General features: G+C 37.9%; 1 protein-coding gene across 1 annotated transcript; it reads left to right on the plus strand.

The window, feature by feature from the left end:
- Positions 1-9,136: 9,136 nt before the first annotated feature.
- On the plus strand, positions 9,137-14,642 carry terf2ip (telomeric repeat binding factor 2, interacting protein). The gene is made up of 4 exons (XM_053483643.1): positions 9,137-9,156; positions 10,692-11,615; positions 13,313-13,434; positions 13,867-14,642. The coding sequence occupies exons 2-4, from the start codon at positions 10,706-10,708 to the stop codon at positions 14,458-14,460; spliced, it is 1,626 nt and encodes a 541-aa protein (XP_053339618.1). The 5' UTR covers positions 9,137-9,156; positions 10,692-10,705; the 3' UTR covers positions 14,461-14,642.
- Positions 14,643-18,890: the final 4,248 nt, after the last annotated feature.

Genomic DNA, 18,890 nt, shown 5'->3' on the forward strand with positions numbered 1-18,890 from the left:
TTTGTCGTTAATACAATGTAAGTAATCTGAGCCAAATTCCTCAACCCTTGTTCCGTGCAAGAATGCATTCCAAATTCCAGCTGAGATACTCGTTCAGTTGCATCCCTACTGAACTAAATCAAGTATGTTTAGTACAAATTCTCTTTTTTTGTCCCCAGGATGAAACATATGGTTAAGTCTGTTTAGCTATAAAAAGAGTTATATTTGTACTAAATAAATGATAATTTGCATAATCATGCATGCAATCATTGAAATGCATTTTTTTGCACAGAACGACGGTTGAGGAATTTGCTCCTGATTACTTGTGTTGTATAAACTTGTGTATGCAGAGCGGAAAACATTATAACATCCAAACCCTATTGTAATGTACTTCTTGTATATGCAGCTCAATTTTGATTTAAGACAGACTTGAAACAAGCCTGAACTATGCCTTTAATATAAAGGGACAACTTTAAATTATGGAATATTTTCAATGGTTTTAATATTGTATGTAAAGTGGAAAAACTATAACTCTGTGTTTTAAAGGAAGTCTGTGTTGTTTTCCTGCCAACTATGTTGATTTCTCTCTAAGATATAAAATGCATCAGATTTCTGCAACACCAGGCTTAAACAGCAGTCCTGGCCTGAAACTGCATCCAATCCAAGTGGTTTGGTTTTCTGGCAGTAATGTAACGCGGTATCATTTTGCCGTTGTTTTAAATGTTTATACAGATGTTTCAGTTAAGCTTTTATAGAGAAAATAAATGCCTTTATATGTGAAAGTGTGCCAGTTTCTGTAAATGTGCTTATTTTATTATGAATATTAAATTTCCTATAGGGAAGATTAATGCATGTAGCCGTGAAGACGTGACGTTGTGTGATTATTTTTCTTTCAAAATGATCTAGTGCACGAGTCCCTAATGGCATCTCGAAACGGAAGATCTTTGAAACCAGAGAGGTTTGGATACTAAGGATTGTTTGCGTTTGTATTTATTAATGATGTGAAAATAAGAAACTTGCCTTCACCTTCTAAAAAGGAGAAATGTGCGTAGTGCTTAATTTATGAAGATGTGTATAAGAATATAGGCTAGTTAAAAACGTAGAAAAAGATATTTCGAACTGGAATGTTTACTTTGTAAATTGAAGTAAAGCAGGATAAAAAGATGTCTTGGGCATGATATATATAGGTGGTATAATAGGTTTATTACCTTTTAAATGATTTTATTACTTCTGGAATGGGAAGTAGTTGCATATTTTTGGAAACATTGTTATCATAAACTGGTGATGAATTACTTTGATATTACCTTAATGGACTTACATTGAATAAATCAACTGGAAGGCTGAGCTTGAAGTGGAAAGTGGATAAAGGACACTAACTGAAATTATGCTTTAGAGTGTTTGCTATTCTCAAATTTCTTCTTTTTAACTGTTGAAGATTAAATCTTAAGCTTTTTAAAGATTCTGTTCATGTATAAATCTAAAAGCAGTGTTTGTGTCTGAGGGAATGATTTGTGTTGTTTGTTTTAAAACGGCATTATATGATGCAAAGCATTTATGCAGCAGTTGATTGGGGAATTTTTCCTTTTCTCTTTTTTTCCCCTCATTTCAGTCAAGTGCAAAAGTTTGCATCCCCTCGTGGCTTTTAAATGAGGAAAAACACTAATGTATTCCCATTTTACTATTTATCCACAATACTACATTTGCTTCTGAGTGGATACAGAAGCTGATTCGAGAAACAATAGATACAAGAATAAAAAACAAATGTATTAAAGAATATTTTATTGTATCAAATAAAAACATTAAACTGGTATATTTTAACTGTTTTCACTGTTAATATTTTAATTGTACTATTTGCATATTTATTATACTATTACTTTTATTTTGCCTTTCTTTCATATTTTGTCCTAAGGGTATATAAACTTTTGCACTTGACCAATTAAAAATGTCTCAAGATGTTGATCTGGCTGACCATGCCTTTATTTTTAAATGTATTTTCTTGACTTTTGAATAAATACCATGAAATACATTTTGACTTTCTTTTATTATTTATTGCTTATTTTTTAATTTTCGTAGTTTTCTAGGCATATATAAATGTTAAATAATTCTTTAAATGAAGAAATTAATTAAATCATTGATTACTTTCCTATAACAACACACCCCATTAGGTTAATCCTTTTATTGCACAGCATATTGCACAAATGATAATATCTTTGGTTTGTTTATTAAGGAATGATATCATAATATATATAATATATAATAACTTATACTGTCATTTTTAATTATAGTTTCATTTAATGGTATAAAATGTCCATCAAAGATTGTGTCATGTAACAAGTCGTAAACAGTCTCATAGCATAGCAATCTCACTTTATTTCTTTCTTTTTTTTAAATAAATATATAAATTAGTAGCAAGTCTTGTTACAGAGAAACCCAAAAATCATGGAGACTTTAAATCATTAAGACTTAGAATGTTGAACAAATTAGTTAGACACTCACACACCAGGACTCCTTTCATAATAAATAAACCTTTGTTAATGACTTGTTACTACAGAAACGGTATAGTATTATAACAAACACATTATTATAAAGATTGTAGAAAGCACCGTCAAAGCTGCGTTAATCATGACCGCCTTTAAATGGAGAATCAACAGCACTGTTATTTCTTCTCTAAAGGTGAGAAAAGACACAAGACAAATGACATTTTAGTTTAATGACCTCATCCGGTCCACGATCCTGTCCTGACAGATGTTGTTATTAAGATAAACACGCATAAAAAACTGATCTACGTGACCGTTTCTGTCACTGCCAGCTTGAACATGTTTCTTCTCCAGATGTTTTGTCCTTAGCAGACATACGCACTTCTCATTAGCAAACTTGTTCAGCCTGCTGAGTAACAACATGGACTGGTAAGAAAATAATGAGATGTAGTTTTATATTTGAGTGCTAACTTTGATCAGACACAATGGGTCATCTTGCCAACTCTCAACACCACTCTCAACACCTCTCAACATCTTGTGATCTCAACACCTGTTTAGGAAATGGGATAGAAATCATCTGTTGTTTCATGAGGTTGAATTTCCATCTTTATGTGTGGTCCAACTTTATGGTTGATGTTGTCCGCAGACCAAAGCAAGTCTTGGATCTATTTATAGAGACGCATAAATCTTTAGATGGATTAAAAAAAACATATCAAAGGCAATGACAGTACATCATGGCCCTAAAGAACATTTCAGTGCAGAATAAATATCATAAAATAAAAAACAGAAGGATGGATGGATGGTGAGTTGAAGGGATGGTGGGATGGTGGGATGGATAGAAACAGTGTATCTGAATAGAATTCATGGCACTACACATTTTATGTTATAGCCTTCTGGATTAAATTCATCATTTTTCTCAAAATTCTACAAACAATAACAAAACATCTTTACAAATTTATTAAAAATTTAATACAAAAAAATCACATGTAAATAAGTATTCATAATACATAAGAGCTCAGGCGCATCCTGTTTTCCCTAATCATCCTTGACATGTCTCTACAACTCGATTGGAGTCCACCTGGGGTTAATTCAGATATTGGACATGATATGAAAAGACACACACCTGTCTATATAAGGTCCCACAGTTATTTATTTTTTTTAAATAAATGTGCAAAGATTTCAAACAAACTTCTTTCACATTGTCATTATGGGATATTGTTTGTAGAATTTTGAGAAAAATAATGATTTTTTTTTTATCCATTTTGAAATAAGGCTTTAACATACAGTAGCAAAATGCGGAAAACTTTCCGAATGCACTGTATGTGTTTGAATGGATGGAAGCCTGGTGATATAGATCAGTGGTTTCCAACGCTGGTCCTGGAGGACCCCTGTCCTGCACATTTTTTATTGTCAGAAAAGGTTGTTAAAACAGCTGAAATTAGGGAGCTGAGAAAATGCTAGAATGTGCAGGGCAAGGGGTTTTCCAGGACCAGTGTACTGGGCAGCACTGAGATAGAGTGATCGTTATTGGATGAATGGTGGAATAGTTAAATGGATGAGTGGATGGATAGATGGATAGGTAAACAGGTATACAAATGGATGGATGGATGGATGGATGAATTAATGGATGGATGGATAGGTATATGGATGGATGAATGAATGAATGAATGAATGAATGGTCATATGGCTGAATGATTCGATAGATAAACAGTTATACAAATGGATGGATGGATGACTGCATGAACAAAAAAGGCAATCAGTAGCTATTCGAACAGTCAAGATTTTAGTGGTTACAATTTTTGACTCGTGAACATTATCTGTCCTTTTGTAAAACACATTTAAGGTACATATCCGCACCTCATAGATAACAGGTTGCAAAAGTCAGTACACCCTAAAATCTTGGTCCAAGCCTGGATAAATTGGGAAGGGGTGCTTCAGGAAGGACATCCAGCATAAAACGTATCAAATCAAAAAATGCACCCTAGTCTCTACAGTATCTCTTCATTTAACAGCAACATTAATTATACTTTATAAAATGTTGAACATTCTTATATTCAGCATATACACAAGGCCCACATAGACAAACTAAGCACTTGCTATAGTTTATCCTTTGAAATACCTTTTTTTGTATATGGATCTGGATTTTTGGGCCACCATGTATATTATGTTATACTGTATCATCCAGAGATTATGCTGGTGACATGAACTTTGCATCAGGAATTATAGATCATTTAAATTTAAAATTAAATCGCTTGAGTACCTTTAAAACACGAAGTGTGCACATACTGACTGTATGTAAAGACTTCCTTTTTTACATTTAAAGCTTCTGTGCTATAAGTAAACACGGTTAGAACAAAGGGTTAAATCAGACAGGCTTCATTCTCTCCGTGTGTGTGCGTGTGTTGTTTGGCCGAGTGTTGCATTTTTACTACCAGCCCATAAAGACATTAAGACCGAAGAATTTGTGATTTCACAGGAGTTGGCTAGAAGCACTGAGCAAAACCTTGATCCGTCCTTCGACCACATTTCTATTTGAGGAAAAGCTGAACGGCGAGGAGAAACTTGAGTGTTTACACAAGTCCTGTAAATATCCCAACTATTTTCATACATTCCTTGCCTATTTTATCATCATCAGAAAAAGCTTCTGGGGTGGAAAATGATAACGAGATATGATTGAGATTTTGGTTATTTTTAGGGAAACAGCACAATGCAATGAGCATGTACGCAATTAACTATAATAACTTGTTAAACTAGTTAAAAGTGAGTTTTGTATGAGGGGATGTGAGGGCATGAGGGCTTTGGAGCTGTATGATAAAATGCTTTCTAGTGCAGAAATTAGTAAGCAGCATTTAATATATACCACATCGCTCTTGAATTGTCATAAGGTGTTGATTAGTTTTCTATAACAGCAGCTCAGACAATTAACGTCATCATCCGCATACGTTATTGTTTCTATAGTTTTGTGACAATTTGTTTATGGATTTTACCTCATTTTCACTAATGTTTATTTCACATTTATGTTAATTTACCATTTTTGCAAGGATGATAATATTATATATTATATTACTCACTCACTTACTTACTCATCATCATTACCGCTTAATCCTGTATTCAGGGTTGCGGGGGGCCTGGAGCCTATCCCAGGAGACTTAGGGCATGAGGCAGACCCTGGACAGGGTGCCAATCCATCGCCAATCCATCACCCTGGACAGGGTGCCAATCCATCGCAGTATATTATATTATATAATTATAATTATTTTCCTTGATGGAAAATCAGAGGATGTTGTGCTTTTTTATCTTGTTATGTATAAGAGAAAGTGAAGAGGTGAATGTTTACACTCTTGATTGTTTAGCAGATGTCCCACAGAATTAAATGTACGAATGGCGTTCACATCAAACTGGGACTTTCAATTGTGCAGAATAACATAACACAGTTATGAGAGTAAATCCGGTTATTTCTCTATATAATCCCCTGCTACACTTATCCCAGTGTTTTAAAACTGCTTGGATACCATCAAGGTAAAAATTTTCTCAGTACACCGGATCCCTTAAAATATTGACCTCCCAGGAACTCCTTTATTTTCCCAAACATGTAAAAGTGGCTTGGAGTAAGGTCATGACTGTACGGGGGATGTGGCAAGAACTCCCAGATGACTTCCTTTAATGTTCAAGTGGTGTTCGTGAGTGATTGTCTGTACAGTTCCTACAAACAGATGTGTCTCTTCTGCAAGTTGGTGATAAGTTATCTGTCGATTTTCAAGCATCAGGCATTCCACATTTGCTGAATGTTTGTGGGAAGGACTGCGCTGGGCTCAGATCCACCTCAGCCGGGATCGTCGTTCTCAGACATACGGGCTTCTTTAAAACATTTTTACCATTTAAATGTTTCCTGCAGATTTGAGCCTCATCATACTGTGCTTAAAGTCTTTTGCATATGTCAATCATTTTTACCCCTTAATTCACAAGCAATTTTAGCACAAATACTGGTTTGAATTATTAACGATAATCAGGGCAGTAGGTCCAGATTCAGTCAGATTGCCAACAATGAATCAGTCGTCTAAGGATAGAGATCAAAAGAGCACATACTGACCTTGCTATTGACCTTTCCTGTCAATCACAGCAGCACTAGCCAATCATGTGAGTCTGGAGCTTATGCATTTACTGTATGTGGAAGAGAGCAGATAGGGTGTTCGTCCAAGTATGTTAGACTGGATGCAATTGACATGAGCTTGGATTGAACATAGTTTGAAAGCCCAAGCACTCTCCCTGGTTGGCTTGACGAGAGCGGATTAAGGATCAAGCGCCCATTATTTATATCCATTATTTTTTTTAAACAGTTCAGGATTTACATTAATATGAATCCTATTTAAGCTGTATATGTATCCATCATGGCGGATTATGTTCTGGGATTTATTAAGGTACTGTATGTTTAACATTAAATTTAACATTATTCCCAGATCATCTTTAATATCTATTTAATCCAGTTCTTGTTGTTGCAAGCCACGGTCTGATGTACGAAAAAAAAACTGTTGAAAGCTACATAATATGATTTCCAACATAAACATCACACCTACTGCTACCACAAAACTCACAATTTATTACCTGTGTTGCTGTAAAGCTAAAAAAAAAAAAAAAAGTCACATGACTTTAGGGTCACTGCGCCATTCTCAGTCAGCCTAACTCAAGCCTGGTGAGAACACGGCCAACAGCAACAAGCCCACATAATGGTCAACATTGTCTGCGCTGTGACTGAGAGATTTCAGAGTCCGAACATGATCGCTAGTCCAGCTGGAGAAGTTAGGCTTAGACTGTTGTGTTTTGTAAAGAACCAGCACTCAGTGAGGTTGAAGAGGCTGAAAGTGTGGTGTTATTGAAGGCTCAGACTCAAAACCCAAGTATAAATATTTGGACTGTGGCTCTGAATTACATTATTTAATAAATTCTGCTGGGATTTTAAAAATGCAGGGTAGAAGTAAAGAAGGTTTTAAATGTGGTGCTGGTGTATAAAATTCTGTTCTGGACATGGAACTTTAAGGAACCCGTTCAGGACAAATTAATTATATTTAAGCAATTTTATTTAATATGTTGTTAATACCAGATGCCAATCACAATGATGAAATGTGAACTGTCAAGAAAGAAAGATTAGATTTGTGCAAGAAGCCTAGTCACGTGAACGCAGCTTAAGCTTTCAGACCAGTTCAATGCTAGAATGATAAAGTTTAGGTAGAGTTTATGCATGAGGTTGTACTCTGGCACAAAGAGTAACATGGTTGCGTCAGGGCTCAGGAGTCCCAGGTTCGAGTCTGAGCTTGGGTTAATGTCTGTGTGCAGACTCATACGGCATGTTCTCCCTATGTCTTGTGGTTTCCTTCCCACTAAGGACAAACAAAAACCCTGTATGCACATATAACAGCTACTCCCATGCTCCTAAGTGTGTGCTAATTTGGTCACTCCTAGTTGTTCCAATGCATTATTAAAAGTTTATATTATAAATGTTGTAGTGCAGAATTTGTTTAAGACTTTATAATCCAATGTCTCACGTATTGATCCTAAATTTTTAGAAGTGAAGCGATCTGTCACCAGCGTTTGGTTAAAATTGTGGTCCAATATACATTGTACTTATTAATATGTTTTTTTCTAGGCCAGAGGACTGTGAGCTGTGTGTAAACTAAGGGATGTCTGATAAACTCTTTAGTAGTTTTGCTTTATCTTTTGTTAAATGAAAGAGGATGCCCAGTGAGGTTAAAACAATCATTGCCATCTAGCGGCTAAACCAAAGTATTGCAGGTGAACAAATATAAAGGAGTAAGGCAACGACAACGTCCCTTTTTGTAACTATGGTAACATAGTGGCGTACCACGGCAAAGGCATAAAATTAAATTAGTTATTTATTTATCTATTTATTTATTAGTAAAAATGTGCATAAACCTAATGTAATTTTCAACAAAAATCTTTTACTTTCTTGTAATTATACTTCTTTATACCACAGTTACATCTGACAAAAAAAGATTTTAAAACACAGACACAGCAGACTTTGTGAAAAGAAATGTTTGTGTCGTTCTCAAAACTTTTGGCCACATACATAAAAAAAACATTAAAAAAAATTGAAAATATCCTGAGACTGATTCCGTGTATGAAACATAAGGATCCAAATGAAATAATATAAAGAACAAAGTTAAAACGATCATTGTTCGCCATCTAGCGGCTAAACCAAGGCATTGCATGTCGACAAGTGTACCGTTCCAAAGCAGTATGGAGACGTCAGCATCGCCTTTTGTAGTTATGGTAGTATGGTGGCGTACTTTGGCACTATTACAAAGTCTTGAATTATTTATAAAAGGTAATTTAAATTTATATGACATTTTTGGCGCTAAATTTTCGCGGTCTTAAAAATTGAAGCTAAGAACAAACCACGTCACTATCTTTCCTCCTCTTAAAGGCACAATAAGAGTCTTCACTTCCACAATATTAAATTCAATATATCACTACACCCACTGTTTTACACTATAGGATGTGCATATAAATAAATTAATTAAACGTTTAAATATTTCAAATTTACCGTGCAATAAAAGTAATATTTTATGTTTTTTTTTTATTAATGTATTGATTAACACACAGCGTTGTGTTAGGACTTTAATTTTTAGAATTTTTTTATTTCTTGTTTCACACCTCCCCACACGGAATATATAAAAAAACGTAGGTAAGGTAACCTTATTCAGCTACTATGGAAACTATGTGGTTTTGAAATTTCAAGCCAGAAACGAGTTATTCTGTGTGACCTTAGCGTTGAAAGTCGTAGTCAGCATTATTGTAGGATGTTTTATATTCATTAGGGTACGCTTGGTTTAAGGTCTACAGCTAAATACTGTAATTCTCTCGCGCGAGTTTAAATTTGAATTTAAATCTTGTGAGGTGCGTATCTGGTCACGTAACAAAGGCATTTTTACACCTCGTTGTGTTTCAGCTAATGCTAATATTTTACTGAGGTGAAAAGTCGAGGAAGTGAACAAAGGCTTTTAGCACACGACGTGGTAAAAAAGGTGATGTTGCTTCAAAAAGTCAGACCTAGTAACGTTTACAGCACAATTTTAACACACCACGTGATTGTTTTATTTAAAAAGAAAGGAAATAAACTTAAATGATGCGTGACAGCGTTTAAGACTGACTGAGTGAATATTTGTGAGACAGTGGTAGCTACACTGTGCTAAAACACCGCCAGAGTTTAGGTACCACCTTTTACTCTGGTGTTAATTGGCTCACGTTTCACACGCTGAAAATTTAACCAATCAGAGATGAGAGTGAGTCTTGGCATCCAATCGTTTTGCAGAAGCAGTTGTCCTGTCTCATAACAGTTTCTTTCAGATTATATATATTTGGTCTCGTTTTTTAACTTTCAAGAGTTTAAATAGTCGTGATTAGTTTGGTTACAAGACAGGAAAAGACGATGTTCAAGTCAAACCGGTACTTGAGATATTTCTAGATTGACATTTAAAGCCTTCAAGCACAGTACAATAATGAGACTCTTAGCCACAGTAAAACATTTGAACAGTGCCGTATGTCTGTGAGTGATGATCCCGACCGGGATGTCTCGTAGCCCACATCAGTCATTTCTTCTTCTTTTTTTTTTGGGAGGAGGGGCGATTTTCGTCCTTATTTAGTCGTATCTAATTCCTCCACATTAAGGCTACTACCACCGTTCAGTCAGGGAGGGCCGAAGACTATGATCGAATGATGGGGTGAGCACTTTACCACTGCGCCACTTGGGTGCCCTCGCTGCAGTCATTCCTGTGAACATTCAGCAAATGGAACGCCTGATCCCTGAAAAATCGACATTAACAACTTGTGAAAGAGATGCTTCTGTCTGTGGGAACTGTACACACAATTATTCACCAACACCACTTACACATTACAGGATTACAGTCCTGACCTCACTCCCAGCCATTTTTACATGATTGGGCTCTTAAAAGAGTTCCTGGGAGAGGCCATTGTGAGAAAACTGAGGAAAATATACTGAGAAAACATTTTTATCTTAATGGTATCCAAGAACTAGTGAAACTGAGATAAGTGCATTAGTGTACAGGGGGGTTATATTGAGAAATAGAGGGAGTTTTTACTCTCATAACTGTGTTCTGTTATTCTGCACAATCATAGGTTTAAGGTGGATGCACCTTGTATATATTTAAAATTTTGTAATCAGTAATCACAGTAATCTTTATTATTCATCTTTATTTTCAGATTTTAAGTGAACAATGTCTGTTAAAAAAGAATCTTCTGCTGCAGCAGCGGTTTTATTTCTGAACATTAAAGGTGAACCTATGCGTTTCTTTATAAGGCCCGGTCCCAGCAAAGTACAGCTTCAACCTTTAATATCGAATGGGGGAGGCGTTCTCTGTCGGACCCAGGAGCCAAACGCCATTTTATTAGCCGATCCTGGTGACATCACTGATGCTGTAAAAGCTGCTGGCCATTTCTACATCTCCACCCAGTATGTATACGACTGTGTCTCACAGAGCCAGCAGTTAGACATTGAAAGCTACAGGTTAAGCAATGTACAGCCCGTCCAGACGAGGGCTGCATCACGGAAACAGCACAGTACTGGACGCATGGGCTACTCCCTTGAAGATGACACAGCCATTTTAAAATTCATATCCAACCATCGAAAAGAAGCGAAAGGCAACCGGATCTGGCAGCAGATGGAGCATCAGGGCATCACGGGTCACAGTTGGCAGTCCATGAAGGACCGGTTTCTAAAGCACCTGCAGCACAACTTAGAGCAGAATTCGCCTGAGAATAAAAAGAAAGGTAGCCTGTTAAAAGAGAGCTCCTCTTCTGAGGAGAATATCTTTCGGTCTACGCCAAAGAAGACGTCTAAAAAAAAAGCGGTGTTAGTTTCGTCTTCTGAATCAGACTCTACACAGATCAGCTCTGAGCCTGAGGGAGGATCGACAGATCAAGCAGACCTCCAACCTTCACATGAAGAAACGAGGAATTCTGAAGATCCTGGTGCAGAAAAGAGCCAGACGGGTGAGGCGAGGAAAGACGCTTATGGCGATGAGTCGGTGCCTGAGAAAGCGCGACAGCATGATATCGAACAGCATGAGGTCTCACCCAAAAGAGCCAGGATGGACACAGATGCACCAGCGGAGGCCACATCATCTGGTAATAACTTATTATATATCTTAATTTGACGAAACATTGGACGGTGCAAGCAGTGGTAGTGAGTCGATTGAATCAATTTTTAGGTAATAAACAAGAAGCATAACTTAAACTGTTTAATTTTTACTTAATTTTTTTTTTTGCAAATAAGATATGACATGGTAATGCTACAAATCCAAGCAGTTAATATTAGACTCAAATAATATTCTGTGTGGTCGGACAATTCTCTTAGTCCTCTGTCACTATATTAGCTGAAATTACTGGACAAAGATGGAAGAAAATTTTAAATGAAATTTCATCTCATTGTGTTACAAACACCCTTTTATTAGTCTAGAAACAGTAAGAAATCAGATACAAGATAAGGTTTATTTTTTTATTATTTTTTTTTAGCCATCTAGTGGCTGGACCCAGGCATTGCGGTTTCAAAGTATTTAAATTTCTTCCCCCATAATTAAACTTCACCCTATGTAACTATGATAAGATGGTGACATAGTACGACACTATTTAAAGGATTAAATATTAATAAATGTTCCATACTTTTATTGTCAAAAGTATTCATTTACCCATCCAAATAATTGAAATCAGGTGTTCCACTGACTTCCATGGTTGGAGGGGTATAAAATTAAGGCAATCAGACCCCTTTTACAAACATTTGTGAAGCTACATATAGCTACAGACATCCAAACTTTGTGGCCTTCAGATTAGCTTAAGTACAGTGCATAGAGAGGCTTAGGATGTTAAAGCATGTCGCTACTGGACTCTAGAGCAGTGGATACATGTTCTCTGGAGTGACGAATCGCGCTTCTTTATGTGCCAGTCCGATGGACAGGTCTGAGTTCTTGTCTGACTGCATTGTGCCAAGTGTAAAGTTTGGTGAAGTGAGATTACGATGTGAGGTTGTTTTTCAGAAATTGGGCTCGCCCCTTATTTTCAGTGAAAGAAGCTCTTAATGCTTCAGCATACCAAGACATTTTGGAAAAGTTCATGCTCCCAACTTTAAGGGAAGAGTTTGGGGATGGCCCCTTCCTGTTTCAACATGACGGTGCACCAGTGCACAGAGAAAGGTCCATAAAGACATAGATGAGTAAGTTTGGTGTGGAAGAACCATGTGAAAGCAGATGGACGAATAATTTTGGCAATATAGTGTATATTTTTACAGTAAAAAATGATTTAGTTACGTATCGCCATTTTTATTATTTTCTATTTATTTATTTTTATTTATCGACATCATGTACCGCCAAACTAATTACAAGTTTGCCAAGTTTATTTAGAATTATAACAATATTTTAGAAAACAATTTAATATAGAATCGCGATTTTTACAGAATGTGATACAAATCCAATTGGCACCTGGATATTGTGAAAATATTGTATTGGGTGGTCTCCTAAGAAATTCCTGGAAGTATATGAACACTTTTAAACATCCACCAAACATCTGAGTTTGGATAAAGAAGTTACTTCGGTTTCCTGACTGAAGTGAAGTGTGATTTATAGCTGCAGTGATCGTACAGTACACACACACACACACACACACACACACACACTCTCTACTGTACATGTCATGGCTGGAGACTAGATTAAAAAATGCTAAAATTTCTTTAATCTCAGATTCAGTGCTTGTGTTTTCTTTTTATACTCTCTACATTTCTTTATATTTCATTATAACTTTAAATGTATTTATTGATTCATTTTTGCATTCAGGACCAAACAATCAGATGTCGACACCCAGCAAGAAGCAAAACTCGCTCACACCCTCTTCACCCTGCAGGAGGAAGCTTGGCATCCTTGAAAGAGCCGCAAGAGAATTCGAAGCCTCTCAAGTGGTATAACTAACTTCTGTTTAAAAATAAATACTAAGATTTTATTATTCAAGCTTCACTGAATACAGTACATAAAGAAGATATATTTATATTTATATTTAAGAATATATATATATATATATATATATATATATATATATATATATATTTATTTATTCATTAATGATTTTTTTGTGAGGGGTCAAGTCCTGTCAATGTTGGTAAATACTTATGAAAATGTACTAATTGTGTAAAGGTATTTGGTAGCTCTTCCTATTACACATGTCACAGCTTTTGAATGCATTTTGTAGCCAAAATGCATTCAATGCATTTTTCTTTCTTCTTCTTTGCAAATTATTTCTCATTCGGAGATATTCCTGAATTCACAGAGTAACTTGTGCTACATAATTAACATAATTTTTAACATTCTACATAATTTTTAACCTTCTTTTACAGATTGGAAGTCAAGAAGACCAGCCTCTGAGTCAGTCATTATCCATTAATACCTCAGATACAGACGAGTCTCAGTTCATGGCAGCACGTGAAAGAGCTGTAAGGGAACATGAGTTAAATTCAGAGCATCCAAATAACACAGAAGGGTGTGCACCAGCTACACAAAACCAGAGGAACACCCCAGAGCCAGAAGACGATGAGCCGGGTCCCAGCAGCGCCGCTCTACCCGTAACGTCCGACACTCACATGTTCCTCTTCCAGCAGGAGTCCCAGGAAGAGCTCAGCCAGCCATCCAAGGAAGATCAGCCTTCCCAGAGCCTATTAGAGACAAAGCAGCATGTAGTTAGGTTGATGCAGGAATCTAAGAAAGACTTGGTTGAGGTCATGAAGGCGCTCTTAAAGGCCAGCGGTGATGTCACTCTGGCACTTTCGTATTTGCTTGAAGGATGCGATCTTGAAGTCTATGGGCCAATCTGGACTCGGCATGACGACCAAATGCTTCTTTCAGGTGACTCAGCTGATCGTGAGATGCTTCAGGAGAAATATGGAGCCGAGCGAGTGTCCAAGAGAGCGGGTTTTCTAAAAGCAGACTTGTAAAATAAAAAGATGAACTACTACATAAAAAACATGAACTAGTATATTTCAGCCATTGTCGTGTGCTATAGACCACATTTTCTCTTGTATTGCTAGCATTATCATCCGAATCTGTTGTGAACAAATGTTTTTAGTGCCTTTTAATGACTGTTTTGAAAACAGGATAATAAAATATATTTTATGATCTCAAAGTGTTGGCATCTTTATGAAGCTATGAAATAAATTGCATTTTATTCGCACTGTTGTTCCTGACAGTTTTTGCTCTTTGCAAAAACAAGTTAAACCTACTACACTAATAAAATTATTTATAAATTCAAGATGAAAGAAAACTGAGATTTCAAGTTCAAGTAGTTCAAGTAGGCTTTATTGTCATTACAACCATATACAGTTAGTACACAGTGAAACGAAACAACGTTCCTCCAGGACCAAGGTGCTACATGCAACATAAATCTACAACATAAATTAACAGAGACACTAAACTAGCTAACCAAGAGGCCTAGTTAGCTGGCTAGCAGAGACAGGACAGAGAGACCTAACATAAATTACAACATAAATTAACAAAAAAACTAACTAGCTAAGTATAACTATTTTAACAGACAACATAAAGTGCACGTGCAAATGTGCAAACAAAAGCAACAACAAAGTGACAGTGCGCAACCACGACATAACAGAACGTAAAAATATGGTGTTAAACGTAACAGTTACAGAACATAAAATATTGTGTTGAGGTAGTGGGTAAACGTAAACATTCTTTAAAAACAGCAGCAAGAGGAATTAGTGCAAAATTAGTCCAGTAGTGATCGTTGTGCAAAAAGATAAACAGTTTGTTGGTGTAGTGGTGTAGTTGGTGTAATGATCGTTGTGCAAAAAGATAAACAGTTTGTTGGTGTAGGTCAGTGTGTCTGCACTTGTGTTGATTAGTCAGTCCAGTCCCAATATTTTGAGGTAGTTGAGTTAAGCTGTGTGATAATGTTTGTGTTAGTGTGTGTGTGTGTGTGTGTGTGTGTGTGTGTGTTTATCAGTCCAGTCCCTTTTTGTTGAGGAGACGGATGGCTTGTGGAAAAAAGCTGTTGCACAGTCTGGATGTGTGTGCCCGAATGCTTCGGTACCTTTTTCCAGATGGCAGGAGTGTGAAGTGTGTGTGAGAGGGGTGTGTCCGATCAGCCACAATGCTGGTGGCTTTGCGGATGCAGCGTGTGGTGTAGATGTCTTCAATAGAGGGGAGAGAGACCCCGATGATCTTCTCCGCTGTCCTCACTATCCGCTGTAGGGTTTTGCGATCCGATATGGCACAATTCCCAAACCAGACAGTGATGCAGCCGCTCAGAATGCTCTCGATAGTTCCTCTATAGAAGGTCGTCAGGATCGGTGGTGGAAGCTGGGCCTTTCTCAGTCTTCTCAGAAAGAAGAGACGCTGTTGGGCTTTCTTGTGTAGGGAGCTGGTGTTGAGGGACCAGCTGAGGTCCTTCTCTAGGTGGACACCCAGGAATTTGATGTTTTCGACGATTCCCACAGAGGAGCCGTTGATGCTCAGCGGAGAATGGTCGCCTCGTGTCCTCCTAAAGTCAACAACCATCTCCTTTGTCTTGTCAACATTTAGAGACAGGTTGTTGTCTTTACACCAGTCCGTTAGCCTCTGCACTTCCTCCCTGTATGCTGACTCGTCGTTCTTGCTAATGAGACCCACCACGGTCGTGTCATCAGCGAACTTAATGATGTGGTTCGAACTGTGTGTTGCTACACAGTCGTGAGTCAGCAGTGTGAACAGCAGGGGACTGAGCACGCAGCCTTGTGGGGCCCCAGTGCTCAGTGTGGTGGTGCTGGAGGTGCAGTTTCCGATCCGTACTGACTGAGGCCTACCGGTCAGAAAGTCCAGGATCCAGTTGCAGAGGGAGGTGTTCAGGCCCAACAGGTTCAGCTTCCCAATCAGTTGTTGGGGGATGATAGTGTTGAATGCTGAGCTGAAATCTATGTACAGCATTCGAACATATGTGTCTCTCTTGTCCAAGTATGTGAGGGCAAGATGTAGTGTAGTGGAGATGGCATCGTCCGTTGAGCGGTTAGGACGATACGCAAACTGCAGTGGGTCCAGTGAGGAGGGCAGCAGGGTCTTGATGTGTCTCATGACGAGCCGCTCAAAGCACTTCATGATAGTGGGTGTGAGTGCAATGGGACGGTAGTCATTGAGACAGGACACAGTAGACTTCTTGGGCACGGGGACGATGGTGGTGGCCTTGAAGCACGTGGGAACGACGGCGCTGCTCAGAGAGATGTTGAAGATGTCGGTGAGAACATCTGCCAGCTGTTCAGCACATTCTCTGAGCACTCTGCCTGGGATGTTGTCTGGTCCAGCAGCTTTACGTGGGTTGACTCTGCGTAGAGTTTTCCTCACCTCAGCTGTAGTGAGACACAGCACCTGGTCATTCGGAGAAGGGGTGGTCTTTCTCGCCGCCACGTCGTTCTGCCTGTCAAACCGAGCATAGAAGTTATTCAGCGCATCTGGAAGGGAGCCGTCACTGTCACAGGCAGTTGATGTCGTCCTGTAGTGAGTGATGGCTTGTAAACCCTGCCACATGCGCCGTGTGTCGCCGCTGTCCCTGAAGTGTTTGTGGATTCTCTGGGCGTGTGCGCGCTTTGCCTCTCTGATGGCCCGAGAAAGTTTGGCCCTTGCTGTTCTGAGGGCCACCTTGTCTCCCGCTTTGAAGGCAGAGTCTCTGGTCCTCAGAAGTGCACGCACTTCCGCAGTAATCCACGGTTTCTGGTTGGGTCGATTTATGAGCATCAAGAACTTTTCTTTTTGTTTAATAGCAGAAAAAATTCCATAGTGTTTCCCTGATAGCTCCTAAAAACCAAAGAGCAGGAGCTGCTTTATCTTCTCAGATTTTTTTCATAAACTGAAATTTATGAGCATCGTTAAAATAAGGAATCCAACTGCACCGCTATCAGCAGGTAGTTGAATGGCATTGTGGCATTAAATGATTTCTAATTCCCATAAGAAATAATGTACAGTAAATGAAGATCATTTGTTCCAGTAGCCCAAAGATATTATGAATATTAACAATTCTTAACATATAAAAACAATAAAAACTTTTATAAAAGTCAGAAAAATAAAGTAATACTATATAAGCTAAACAAACATTACACCTTACTTAACTGTAATTTATGATACCTCGTGTCACCGGCTGCATTTTTAGTGATTTCTTTCTTAACACTGAAAGTGGCTCCCTTTTGTTCTTGGTACCGTCCTTGCTAACTTTCTTGGGGCCCATGGTGGTATGTGCTCACTTCATGTTCATAAACTCGCTTTTGGCTTTTCACTGATGCAAACAAGTTTTAAATAGTTTCCGGACCTACGCACAACTTAACTTGCGTTTTATTTGTTCATTGGTATGCTGAAAGTTCTTTGTATGTCGAGGAAAAATTTCTGCAAAATTTTAATTTTTAAGGTAAAAATTCGTAAGGGAGTGCATTCGTATGCAGGGGTTTCATCTTTGGAACCGCAAGTCCTTCGGACACATTCATTAAAAATGCATATGAATTTTTTTTTGGACCTTTAACACATTATTTTGCCTAATAATTTTAGCTAAATATATATTTTAAAAAATGCCATTACACAAATTATAGTCACTCGCTCACTTATTGTCCTTACTGCCTTATCCTGTGTACAGGGTCGCTGGGGGACTGAAGCCTATCCCAAGAGACACAAGGTACACATTAAACGAGGTTAGGGTTAGGATTAGGGTTAGGGTTAATTCAATCCATTGCACGGCACACACAGATACAAACACATTGATTCAGGCAATTTGGCAACAGCAATAAACGTAATATGCATATCTTTGGACTGTGGAAGTAATCAGGAGTAACCCGAGGAAACCCACCAAGCATGGGGAGAACATGCAAACTCCATGGACACAGACCCGAGACAGGAAACCTGGATGTGCGGAGCGACAGTACTAACCACTAAGGCCAAAAATCACTCATAGTCTATAACACTTTATGCTGTATACAGGGTCGCAGGGGGCATGAAGCCTATCCCAGGAGACTTAGGGAACGAGACGGGGTACACAGTGGATGGGGTGCCAATTCATTGCAGGGCACACACACACACACACACACACACACACACTGGCGGGACAATTTGTCCTTTCAAAGAATGACAGTTAACCTAATCTGCGTGTCTTTAAAACACACTAAGCACAGAAATCAAACTTGAAGGTGCGAGACCACAGTGCTAATCACTTCGCCCAAAACTGTACAATTATTGTAATTATTCGAGGTACAATATATGCTGAAAATATTGTTATACTAAAAAGCATCAAATCATTTCAATTTCATTCTATGATGCAGCTTAAAAATTATTTTAAACGACATATTGCTGACATTATTACTTATTCAGGCTGGATTTTTTTCCATTCCAAAAAAGGCGGAAATTT

This window comes from Clarias gariepinus, chromosome 23 (assembly GCF_024256425.1).
Source record: "Clarias gariepinus isolate MV-2021 ecotype Netherlands chromosome 23, CGAR_prim_01v2, whole genome shotgun sequence".
In the NCBI taxonomy this organism is placed as follows: domain Eukaryota; kingdom Metazoa; phylum Chordata; class Actinopteri; order Siluriformes; family Clariidae; genus Clarias; species Clarias gariepinus.

What these genes read in the sequence shown, in the direction of transcription:
- terf2ip (XM_053483643.1), top strand. Translation starts at nt 10,706, where the DNA reads ATGTCTGTTAAAAAAGAATCTTCTGCTGCAGCAGCGGTTTTATTTCTG. An exon ending in AGCGGAGGCCACATCATCTG is followed by an intron (nt 11,616 to 13,312) that starts GTAATAACTTAT and finishes TTTTGCATTCAG; the next exon opens with GACCAAACAATCAGATGTCG. An exon ending in AATTCGAAGCCTCTCAAGTG is followed by an intron (nt 13,435 to 13,866) that starts GTATAACTAACT and finishes CTTCTTTTACAG; the next exon opens with ATTGGAAGTCAAGAAGACCA.